This window comes from Mustela nivalis (assembly GCF_964662115.1).
Source record: "Mustela nivalis genome assembly, chromosome: 15".
Classification (NCBI taxonomy): domain Eukaryota; kingdom Metazoa; phylum Chordata; class Mammalia; order Carnivora; family Mustelidae; genus Mustela; species Mustela nivalis.
The window spans coordinates 17,469,560-17,481,595 of NC_139034.1; the positions used below are offsets into that span (position 1 = coordinate 17,469,560).

The window sequence follows — 12,036 nt, forward strand, 5'->3', positions numbered from 1 at the left end:
TCTAAAAATGCGTGAGACATCTGACGTTTTTAGGAAATATAATGGACATTTGTTTGGGGTTAACTGAAAATATGAGTGCTTGTGTTTTAAGAGTTCTGTGCCCTAATGCCCTACACCAGCTGCTGGGGTTAAGTTCCAACAGTAGTGAGATGGGCATGTTAAATAATATTTGTCACCCCAGAGTGAGCTCACACAATGGTCTGTACTCTTACATAAAGGAGCATTTGAGCTTTTAAAGAAACTCCACACTGTGTTTTATTTGCTTTGCTCTCTCTGCAGATCATGACTCGCTCCCCTTCTGAGGAGACGAATCCCATGGAATCGCTCACCACAGCCTGTGATATGACCCCTGCGGACCCTCATTCCTTTAACACCAGAATGGCTAGCTTCGAGGCGTCTTTGTCCGATATGAATAATCTGCAGATTTCTGAGGGCTCCAAGGTGAAGAGATTTGGGCAATCATGATTGTAGTTTTCTTAAAGAAAAAGTACTTCCAATTTTTTGAGAAGTCTTTGGGGACTCTAAGTGGAGGGACTGTATCTTTTTTCTTTCTGACTTTGTTGAAATAATTGAATTTGTGCATGGGAGCCTATGTTTGGAAGTTGTTTTACCCTGCCAAATGAGCAGCCATCTTCTTGTTGGTTGAAAGAGATTCACTTTGAGGTCTCATTCAAAGGAGACATTTCGCATTTTCCGTATAGCAGGAATGCTGCTGATTAATGATAAAACTAATCAGTGCATGTCTGAGCGTATGGATAATTTCAACTGAAATTTGACTTGGAAATTGCTGTTCTTCATCATGACTTTTACAAAACAATATGCTAAGTGAGGTGTGGGTGTCTGCATGTACTTGGGGAAATTTTTTCCTATGTAGGAACCAGTTACACAATTTGTACATTGATTCCACTCTGGCATTTTAGCATACTATTGGAATTTTCAGTGTTAATCACAATATTATGCCAGATTTAAACAAAACTGTCCTAGCCAGACTGACGAGAAAAGTAAGTAACAGATACAATTTTCTTATTTAAAAGGTCAGGTCTTTAAAAATCTAGCAATTAAAATGATTGATTAAATTACATTTAAGGTTAATTTTGTCAAAATTTCCCTAAGATATCTTAATCATAAAACGATCCGCACTGTGTTCACATAACTGCCCACATATATGCCCCTTAGTATAGAATTGTATTTTTTTATATTACAAATAAAAAATAACCTACTGTTGGTAGTAGGTGTTCTTTATCCTGAGTTTGCTATGGTAGTATAAGTTTGAAAGAGAAAGTTATAAAATGATCTTTAAAATATATAAAAGTATATTCTTTCTGATACTTCTAATGGAAAAAATATATATAATACTGGCTGTTGTGTATTCTTTTATAGTGCACTTGAAACAGATCTGAGGTCCAGGGAAATCAACATACTTTAAACCAAGAACAACCAATCAATCATAATCACTTAAAAACATTGAAGCTTAAGAAATTATTTCTGAGAGTGCCTCGGTGCAGAAGGACTACAGTGTGGATTCTCAGAGTCAGCAAAGTCCCTTTTCTTGCCAGAAAATCCAGAAAGGAAACTTGTCTGAGATTAAAATGCCTAAGATTAGTCCTAAGAAATTACATTTCATGGGAAGCACATCACAAAATAAGTGTGCGTGTATTAGTATTTGCTATTTTCAGTCTTAGAATAGTCATTTTCTCAATTTTTCAATTTTGATTGCTAAGTTACATAGATTTCTCCTAGAAAGCACTACCTGAGTGGCAATGTATTTATGAACTCATGCAGGAATCCTCTAATTCAATCAAGGAAAATTTAAGTCTAATTTCTGAAAGGCTCTCTCTGTTTTCCACCCGAGCTGGGTTTCCACAATGTGCAATATAGCCGTGATGTGAGAAAGGGAAAATAAAAGACATTTTTGTGAGAACTCAGCCCTCCCCCAACAGATTCAGATTATGTACACTAATAACCCAGACCAGCCACCGGCGGCCAGTCTCGTTGGCACCGCTGTAGTTTTAAAAAGCCGGAAAGAGCAGATATGAATAAGCCTCTGGAACTCAGGATTTATGAGCAATTCCTTCAAAGACACGAGATATCTTGTTTCCCTAACATATCTTTAAACACCCCTCTTCATTTCTCTATGAATCCTAGATTCAGAATACCAATTGGGTGGCCAGCCAACAACCCATGATAATGCTCAAATTCATATATATTTCCATTTTGCCTGGCTTCGGTTTTGTTTTAAGAAAATGACTCACTGAAACATGTGCGTGTGATGTCTTCCTCTCCTCTTCTGGTCTGTAACCCACTTGCCGTCCTTCCTGTCCTAAAGAACAGTCAGTTCTCCCGCTGAGTCCCCCTGGCCCGCATTCAAACCCAGCCTCTTTTTCCATCACACTTTCTGCATCTCCCTCCTGCCCCTCACTGCTCCCAACTCTGCCTGACCCAGAGCCCTTGCATTTCGCTGCTCATTGTACAGCAGTGTAAGAGCAGCCTCTCCTATCCGTTATCTTCAGGGGAATTCCAAGAGCAAAGCATGTATGTAAATGGGCCTTAGAGGATGGCCAGTATGGAAAGGCCTAGCAATATGGCGGGCTCGGTGAGCAGCCGTGGACCACTCAGGGGTCCTGCAGGTAGATCTTGAGCATTCACTATAGCAGTCACTGGTGATTCTAAATTCCAGTTTCCATAGGTAAAGGAATTCTGTATCAGAGCATTCCCTCTGGATAAGCTCACTTTGGAAGGCAAGGTTTGTACAGTGGAAAGAGCTCTGAATCCAAGGGCCCTGATTTATCTACTTGATGTCAGGCAAGTCCCTTCCCCACACATGAGTTTCTTATAAAATGTGAGGGCTGGGGGTGCCTGGGTGGCTCAGTTGGTTAAGTGGCTACCTTCGGCTCAGGTCATGATTCCAGGGTCCTGGGACAGAGCCCACATCGGGCTCCCTGCTCAGCAGAGAGCCTACTTCTCTCTCTCTCTCTCTCTCTCTCTCTCTCTCTCTGCCTGCCTCTCTGCTTGCTTGTGCTATCTCTCTGCCAAATAAATAAATAAAATCTTTTAAAATTTTTTAAAAATAGATAAAATGTAAGAGCTAGATCAAGGGGTCTCTGTGGTCTTTTCCAAGTTTAGCATTTATACTCCCATGATCATGGGTCAAATAGGGCAATCTACTGAGAGCCTCTTTGGAAACTATTATAGGCAAAACTGAAAAGAAGGTAAAGAATGAACAGTACTTCGGAGAATTCCCCAGTCCAGTTATACAAAGTGACTGTTTTGTAGTCGGAAAATCAATGCCTCTGATTTCTATCACTCTTGGGATTTGTCTCTTATTTTTCCTTTGAATGGACTTCCCCAAAGATATTCTTACATGGTTGGGGGATTCTTTCCTATTTTTCTTCTTCCAGGCTGAAGCCGTCCAGGAGGAGGAGGACACGGCCGTGCAGGAGGACGATCTCTCCAGTTCTGTCAATGAACTCCCAGCAACCTTCGAATGCAGTGGCAGCTTCAGCCTGGACATGACTGAGGCAGAAGAAAAAGGCGACAGAGCCATGGACCAGTTTACTCTCGCAAGGTAAAGAAGCCCCTGGTGGAAATGAGCGGTGACGGCGTACCTGGCACCTGGCACGTTGTATCGCATTCACTTACGTCAAGTGGAAGGCCACACGGCACTGCCGGGACTTCCTAAAGAAGAGTCGAAATCGACTTCTGACTCTGAAGGCTTTTAGAGCTGGTCAGAGTCCTCCAGTGTCAGAGCAGGGCCTGGTGCGGAACTGAGAGGGGTACTCAGGTAGTGACTCCTAAAAGCCACAGAGTAACTCAAAAGCCAAAGAGGGCCTGGGGACATGGTCTGAGCTTTGCAAGCTTTGAAGATAAGCAAGACTGGCAAACCTTGGAAATTCTTTCCACTCTGAGTTAAAAGACAAGTACAAGAGGCTCTTTGTAAGTTAAATACTTACTCTTTTTTTAAGTGGGAGGCTTTCAGCCTAGTGGCTGATGTTTCTGAGACGAGTGAGACACAGAGAATAGGAACAGACAAAAATAGAGAGGAATAGATAAAAACACTAACGCAGGGGCGCCAGGGTGGCTCAGTCGGTTGAGCATCCCACTCTTGATCTCAGCTCAGGCCTTGATCTCAGGGTTGTGAGTTCAAGGCCCGCATTAAAAAAAAAAAAAAAAAAAAAAAAAAAAGCCACTGCAGTGTCTAGAAAAAGATTCACAAGTGATAAGGCTAGAGATTTACTTCTGGAGAAGAAAGTCAAAATCCTAAAATCTCTCTTCTGAATGTGGAAAAGAACTAAGGAGCTTTTGATAAGGCTAGACAAAGACCCTCTGTTGCGGCGAGAATTATCTGTGCTTGGAAGGAAGAGCTGAAGGGAATAGAACCTAGAGAAGACCTCGACCTTTCCCCCGTGTTCATTCTCTTTCCTGTCTTCCTCCCTCTGGGTCTCTCTCACCTTGCCTTTCTATTCTTCCACTCCCCTTCTCTCCTCCACCCGCCCCTCCTGGGCATTCATGCATGTGCAGCCATTAATACTCATCCCCCACAAAGGACAAGGGAAAAGATTCCAAATTTTGTTCTAATGGTTCTCAATGAAAACTGAAAAGGCGCAGAAGAGCCAAAAGTATTGTTTATCTGTCCGGGGACCGGTGGCTGGGGCCGGACCCCACTCGCTATAAAGGAAGTCAGAAGGGGAGGAAACCCAGCAGCTCTGGAGGTGAAGGTTCTTTTTCCTAAGATTCAGAAGAGACTGTCGAAGATGGGGGAAGCAGAGCGGGGTCCCCGCAGCCACCTCGAAGGGAGGCCGGGCAGGACAGCGGAAGGGGCTGGGGAAGCAGGAGGACGGCACTGGGTGACTGGGTTGTTCTCATCTTTCCCAGCTTTGGAGAAGGTGACAGGGGGGTCTCTCCGCCGCCCTCGCCCTTCTTCTCGGCCATCCTTGCTGCCTTCCAGCCGGCGGCCTGCGACGACGCAGAGGAAGCCTGGCGCAGCCACATCAACCAGCTCATGTGCGACTCGGACGGCTCCTGCGCCGTGTACACATTTCATGTGTTCTCCTCCTTGTTTAAGGTACGGGGCTCGCGGTCCGGGGACTGCTCGCAGGCGGCAGGCTAGCTTCCGACGGCGGGAGGGGCGGTGGTCTCCTGCTGGGCTCGTACTGTTTTCTGCTCCAGGAACCCCGGGGTTGCGTCTGACTCCAGCCTTTCTAATAACGATAATCTGCTCGGCCTTCGCCAGCTAGGATTGCAGAGCCTTGTCCCCAGAGGACGTAGTATCCGTGCTGGACTGTTCGCTCTTGCCGTTCTGGCTTTTTTGTAGAGGTCATCCATTCCCAGAAGTCATCCGTGACACCAGAACCAGCCAGTGGTCTCTTCTGCCAAGCCTAGCCTCATCCTGTCCTTCCTCTTGGACGCTTCCTCTGTCTTTCCCTTTTCTACATTATTCGTGTTTAGCCTTTCATTATCTTTTATCTCTTTTCCCCCGCATGAATTCCTTAAACGTGTTGTAGATGCTTCTGAACACATGGGCGGTCATTTCTTTGCTTCTGCATGAACCAGAGCCTGCTAGTCGGTCCATACAGAGTCTGCGTGAACTGGAAACAGGCCCCTTCCTCCAGGCCCATGCAGTACCGAGTGTGGCCAGCAGAGGGCAGGCTGGCTCCCAGTCCCCCTGCCAGGCTCCCGTGGCACCTTGCCCATGGCTCAATGTAGCAATCTCTTTGTGGACGCCTTCAGATTTCACTTGTTATCCCCAAACACACTTATAACAATGACTGAACCAAAGAGATGGGGAGAACTCAACTTCTGAGGGGTGCTTGAAGGTTTATTTTGATGCCTGCCTGTCTGTGGGTGTGCAAATTCCTATTAGCTCCTCTATGTATCTTGCTCTGAACTTTGACTCCAAATTTCATCAAATGATGGGGAGGTAGGAGGCGGCAAAAGAAGAGACACCGCTTGTTATGAAGCAACCCCAAAGGTCTTCCATCATCACTGGAGTTAACTGGCCCTGTGTGCAGTATTTGAAGGCGAGCCTAAGAAAGTAGCAGGGCTGGGACTTACACTCAGGATGAGAAAAGATGAAGTTATAGGTGAAAATTGGCTGACATGGAATCATAGTTACCATAGAGATTAAGAGAAAACTTGTTTTGAAAACCCAGTGTGTACAGTATTCCTTTTTTTTATTTTATTTTTTAATATTCAGAAACTAGAGAAGATTATATACTAGCAATTCACTGTAGTTTACTCACAGTGATGAGATTATGGGTGTCTTTTTTTTTTTTTTTTTTTTTTTGCCCCCTTCTTTTTACTTTCTTTCAAGTTCCTGTTTTCCTATAATAAAGGTGCCTTTCTTTCGGCATTTTTTCTAAACTTACATTTGATAACTCACAAAACAGAATTGCCACTAATAATACAGGGGAGGGACGCCTGGGTGGCTCAGTTGGTTAAGCAGCTGCCTTCGGCTCAGGTCATGATCCCAGCGTCCTGGGATCGAGTCCCGCATCGGGCTCCTTGCTTGGCAGGGAGCCTGCTTCTCCCTCTGCCTCTGTCTGCCTGTGCTCGCTCTCTCTCTCTGATAAATAAATAAAATCTTTAAAAAAAAAAATAATACAGGGGAAACATGGAAAGGGACGATACAGTTGCAGCCTCCAGTAGACATGAGTGATGGGGAAATGAACGGACAGACAAGGGCAGAACCCCCTTACCTGGTTTTATAGGTCGAGTTCTGTTGACTATATACGAGAGGTGGACCGTAACTTGGTTGGCATGAGGGATGGGCCCATTCATTGATTACCTTCAAGAAAAGCCATGGAAGAAGGGAAACACAGGAAAACCAGGAATTCTATTAAAAGTGGGATTGTCTGCCTTAACAAAGTTTCCAATTCAGGAAGGCACAATTAAGTTTCTATAAAAGATAAAGTCCGTTTTTGAGCTTGGTGGCCCTTCTTATGACCCATTGTCTTGGAGAATTATATACCAATGGTACTAAAGCTATGGTTTCTCACCATAGCTTTTACTGAGTGTTATTGTGCTCTCTCTCAAGTTTTCAGTTTACTTTCTGGGAAATCTTTTAGAAAGTTGATGGGACAAAGTCAAGTTGTGTCTGAGATTAACTGGAAGCTAGAGGAGCTTGAGAGAGAAAACAATTGTTTGTTGAGAGATAAGAACTCCAAAAACACTCTAACGTTGAGCCAGACTGAAATGTTAAACCATTTGAATTACCATTTGAAGCAAATTTATTTGTTAAAGAATAAAGTAATTTATTTTTAATATTGTTCTGAAGTCTATTTAAATAATGGTTAATCATTAATAATTTAAATTTGGCTGTTTTGGTATTTTTTTTTTCTTACTACAGTCACTAGCACTATCTGTGCTCAGTTTTCTCATCCTGAGCAATATTTTTCCCTCTACCTAGAATGACCGTGTCCTCTTGCCCTCAGTACTCCCATAACATGCAAACCCCTGACTGGGGCTCACTTCAGTGAATGAAGCCTTCCCTTCTTTCTCCCTGTCACCTGGGATCCCAAGCACATTGTGGTTACATCTGTCATGCCCGTCACATTCTGTGAGAATTACCCATTGTCTCTTTGCCTCAGAGAGGGGAAGCAATGGTGTCTTAGACCTGGCACAGTTGCTAACATGCAGGAGATGCTCAGTGAACACAGAACGAATGAATGGGAACGTTTTTCAGCAGAAATAGTAAATGGACATCTGACTTGATGACAGCAGACCGGCAGGTTGTCCCATGAGCTACGAGATGGGGCTGGGCCCTTGGGTAAGGGCATTTGGGGGTTTGGACTTTTTTTTTTTTTCCATTCATGTATTAGGTTAATCCCTATGGAGCTTACCTGCGATAATAATCATACAATTATGTACCTCCTCTTTCAGTTTTTAATATTACATTTAGCCTTTGGGCACCTGGGTGGCTCAGTAAATTAACCCAGACTTTAGCTCAGGTCAGGATCTCAGGGTCCTGGGATTGAGCTCCCTCACCAAATCGGGCTCCCTGCTCGGTGAGAGTCGCTTCTCCCTCTCCTCTGGCCCACGCCCAACTCGTACATGTGTGTGCTCTCTATCTCTCTCTCAAATAAATAAATTATTTTAAAAATATATTACATTTAGAAAGAATTTTTTCAGCTGTTATCAAATGCTATGTGATTGAGAGAAATATGAGTCACAAAATAGGTATTAATAAAAAATCCTGGAAATGAAATACATTTCAGACATGTGCTCTATTAAGCTGTTGCCGTATATTCTACCATGTCTGCTGTTTTCTCACATTTTCCTGTGAATCTGAAGGCCACATTTCCCTGTATTTACCTGGATTTTTGGAGGGGTAGAGAGAAGGTAATTGCCAAAAGAATTTGGTTTTAAAAATGAGGAATTGATTTCTAATGGTCCAGCGTGGCCATCTTTCCAAGTATCTCAGTCATCATATGTCCTTCCCGCTGCTCCTGGGTTAGGAAGCCATCATTGTATATCACTCAGTGCCTCCAAATTATATGATGTGTTTATATGGAAGTCAAGTGAGGGCTAAACTGAGTGTATCTCCTGCCTTTAAAGAGGCTCTGAAGGTCCCCGACAGATGGCTTCCCAGACCTCATCTTATCCTTAGGTCAAATGGAAAGAACCCCAAACTCTTTGGGGACCTGAATCTTGCTCCCAGTTCTGCCACTCAACTAGGTGTATGATGCTAGAAATGGTATTTCTTGTTATTTCTGCTCTAACATTTGGTCAAGTTTTTTTTTCTCCATTTTTTTCTAACTGCACACAAAACTAACTTAACAGCGAAAAGACATATGTATGCTCTGCATTATGCCAAAATTCTCGTATATATGAAATTAAAAACTCATTAATGTGTAACATGGTTGGCATTGTTCTAATATGAAGCATAGAGAATCAGCTGCTGTTGTTTGGGGATGCTCACTTTCCTCACAATAGGCCAGAGAGGATTTCTCCTGGATTCAATTCCACAACTCAAAAGGTATGACATCTCTTTGAGGAAAGCCAATGCCTAGGACTGGATTTTGTTGTTGTTGTTCTTTTAGTTAAAGGTACTGTGTGTTGGAAACTTAAGGGCTAGAACATGTTCCCATTTTGGCACTGACACCAGCACCATGACTCAGGTTCTTCCTAATTCTGGTTTTGTCCTCAGGCAGGACAGGAGAAACTAGCTCTTAGGGAAGCTTTGTCAATTTGTGGAAGGAATATGAGCTCTAGAGTCAGGCTCACTCTTCCTCTGACTTACTAATTGCATGACCTTCGGCAAGTCAGGTCTTAACCTTGACTCCTCCCCAGCTGTGAGGATTAATGAGTCAACGTAAGCAACACCGTGGGACAGAATTAGAGACCCCAGAACAGACACACCCTCAGAGGGAGATATTATTCCAGACCCACAAAGCATTTGCTTCCACTTTTCAGAGGTTCAAATGGCACTATTTTGATGCTCTTTCTCAGGAAGCTGCAATCTTGGGGAACAGAGAAGTGGTACATCTCACGACCTTTTCAAACTTGCACACATTGATGTAATCTGAGTAATTTCACATTAATCTGACAAACAAGTGAGGAGGACTCAAGTTGCTGACCAGCACTAACGACCATCAAAAAGAAAAGTACTATTTATTTGAAAGATTATAGAGGCATCCACACTCTGGGAAATAACACTTTAAGAAGAAGTTTTGTCCATACTGGGTGATTATTTACTTGAGACCAACATTCGCCCTAATCCCTATCTCCCCCACCTCTACCTCACTGAATATTTTTATAAAGATTAAAAAATGGGTTTTTCTAGTACATAAGTTAAAACTTACGCTTTACAAATGGTAATTATTTTGCCTTTCAGAATATTCAGAAAAGGTTCTGCTTCCTAACCTGTGATGCGGCCAGTTACCTTGGAGACAATCTCCGGGGAATCGGGTCCAAGTTTGTCAGCTCTTCTCAGATGCTCACCTCCTGCTCCGAATGCCCGACACTCTTCGTGGACGCTGAGACTGTGAGTACCCCCAGACTCTGATGGCTAAGGGCTGGCCCAGATTACTAAGGGGTGGAACTTCCAGGAGGCGTGCTTGTGTTGTGGTTTGTCTGAAAGATACTGTCAGTGTTTGCAAGCAGCGCCCCGTGTTGTGACATGACCCCCAAAGGCCAAAGTCTGCATAGTAACGATTGTACATTACCAGCCAAGTCCAAGTTATTTCAGGGAATCAGGAGAAAAATCTACCTCGGTGCTCCCTCCATGTCCTTGCACCTTTCTCCAATAATTCTGGCTTTGACAGCCATGAATAGGTGAGCAAAATCCCAGAGCTGCCCTAGCCTGGCCCCACAATGCCAAGTTACCCAACCGGATGGGGAACCAGAAACAGTAGGACCTCATTTGCTCGCTCCCAAGTCTCAGGTAGAGACTGATCACCCCCTGGAGGGATTCATCCAGCCTGGACTGCAAGGGATGAGTTTGAGGGTTGGTTAAAGCATCCTCTGGCTGACTGCTAAATCATGACTTCCTAAATAAAATTCTAAGCCTGCCTGATGGGTGATCTCTTTGAGGGTTCACGCCCCCATGCGTATCATACAACCATCTTATAGGCTGAGTAATTACTGAATTTAAAACCAAGGCATATGTGCTTTGATTTCAAAAGTCTCTGAAGAATTAGTCTTTCCAGGAACTTGGTGGTTAGCTACCTTGCAACAGGGAATGCAGTAAGAGAACCCCATTCTATCTTAAATGATTTAAAGTTCAGATTAACGATAAAATCACTTCAGAAGTCTATTTGGGTCTGTCTTCACACACCGTTCAGTCGCCACCGCAGTTGATTGTGGAGCAAAGTTACAGATTGCACAGCTTACTAAAAATGGAGCCACTGGTCCCCACTTTACATTAGTTCTAAATATACTTCTCTTTTCTATCTCTGGAGCCATGCCTCGTCTAGTTATCACTCTAGTTGTTTTAACACAGATGATTTTCCTGTCTTTAGCTCCTGTCTTGTGGACTTCTGGACAAGCTCAAGTTCAGTGTTTTAGAACTGCAAGAGTATTTGGATACCTACAACAACAGAAAAGAAGCCACTCTCTCGGTAAGTTTTTGTGTTTCTGTGCATATACATTCAATTAAAATCAAATGAACCCCACCACTATGAGCCCTGGGGAGGTGTGGTGGTTAATCTAAGGCAGGATCTTTGGAAGAAGACAAACCTCATCTGTTCCTCTGTTAGGGGCTGCAGCTCCAGTCAACAGTATGGATGAAACAAAAATGATGTCTACTAATGAGAAGTTTTCAAATGAAACAAATGAGAAGTTTCATTTTTAGCCCCATAATTTCCCTACCCAGAAACTGGGAAACATGGGTATTTGCTTGATATGTCTCCTTGTCAATGTCATTAACTTTTCTCAGAGATTTAATAAAATTGTTAATTACTTCCTTCCAGCGTTTGCCTGACTTGAAACTAGATGGGGTGGATCTCAGCTCTCTCCTAACTACTCTCAGTAGCTGCCTCTCCTGGCCTTGACTCCTGCTCTTTACTCTCTTTTTACTTTGTAGATCTAGACTGTAAATGTTAGAGACAAAAGTGATCCAGAAACCAGGCATGCAGACCCCCTGATTTCTGACAAGTAATTATGTGTAGTATCTGTGTAATACTTCTATAATATGCCAAACACTATAGAAAAAGCCTGAATTTTGAAATCACATGGACATGGGTTCAAATCACAGCTCAGCTACTTAAGGGTTAGTGCAATGGGTAGGTCACTTAATGTCCTCACCACAGATTCATCATCTGTAAGATGGCGATAATAATTAATTTGCAGAATTGCTGTAAGGATATAATAATAGAGTCATAGCATGTATCCTTTCCTGTGTCCTTTCTATGTGTCCAACATGATAAGAGTTAGATCTTTTAAATTAAATCATGGAATGCTCACAACTACCCTGGAATTGCTATTACTGTCCTCATTAGCTAGGAGGTGGAAAGTTGGTATTGAAACCCAGGTCTATGGGATGCAAAAGTCCATACTCTCAAACACAATACAGTATTGCCTTTAAAAATAGAAATAACC

At 43.1% G+C, this 12,036-nt stretch overlaps 1 protein-coding gene across 12 annotated transcripts in view; it reads left to right on the forward strand.

The window, feature by feature from the left end:
• Positions 1-12,036, forward strand: part of FRY (FRY microtubule binding protein) — a 446,915-nt gene that overhangs the window by 413,116 nt on the left and 21,763 nt on the right. For all 12 annotated transcript variants that reach the window (XM_082700313.1, XM_082700315.1, XM_082700306.1 and 9 more), the window contains 5 exons: positions 280-441; positions 3,399-3,565; positions 4,873-5,062; positions 9,833-9,982; positions 10,959-11,057. In XM_082700313.1, the coding sequence (XP_082556439.1) occupies positions 280-441; positions 3,399-3,565; positions 4,873-5,062; positions 9,833-9,982; positions 10,959-11,057 (768 nt within the window). The remainder of the gene's footprint in view (positions 1-279; positions 442-3,398; positions 3,566-4,872; positions 5,063-9,832; positions 9,983-10,958; positions 11,058-12,036) is intronic.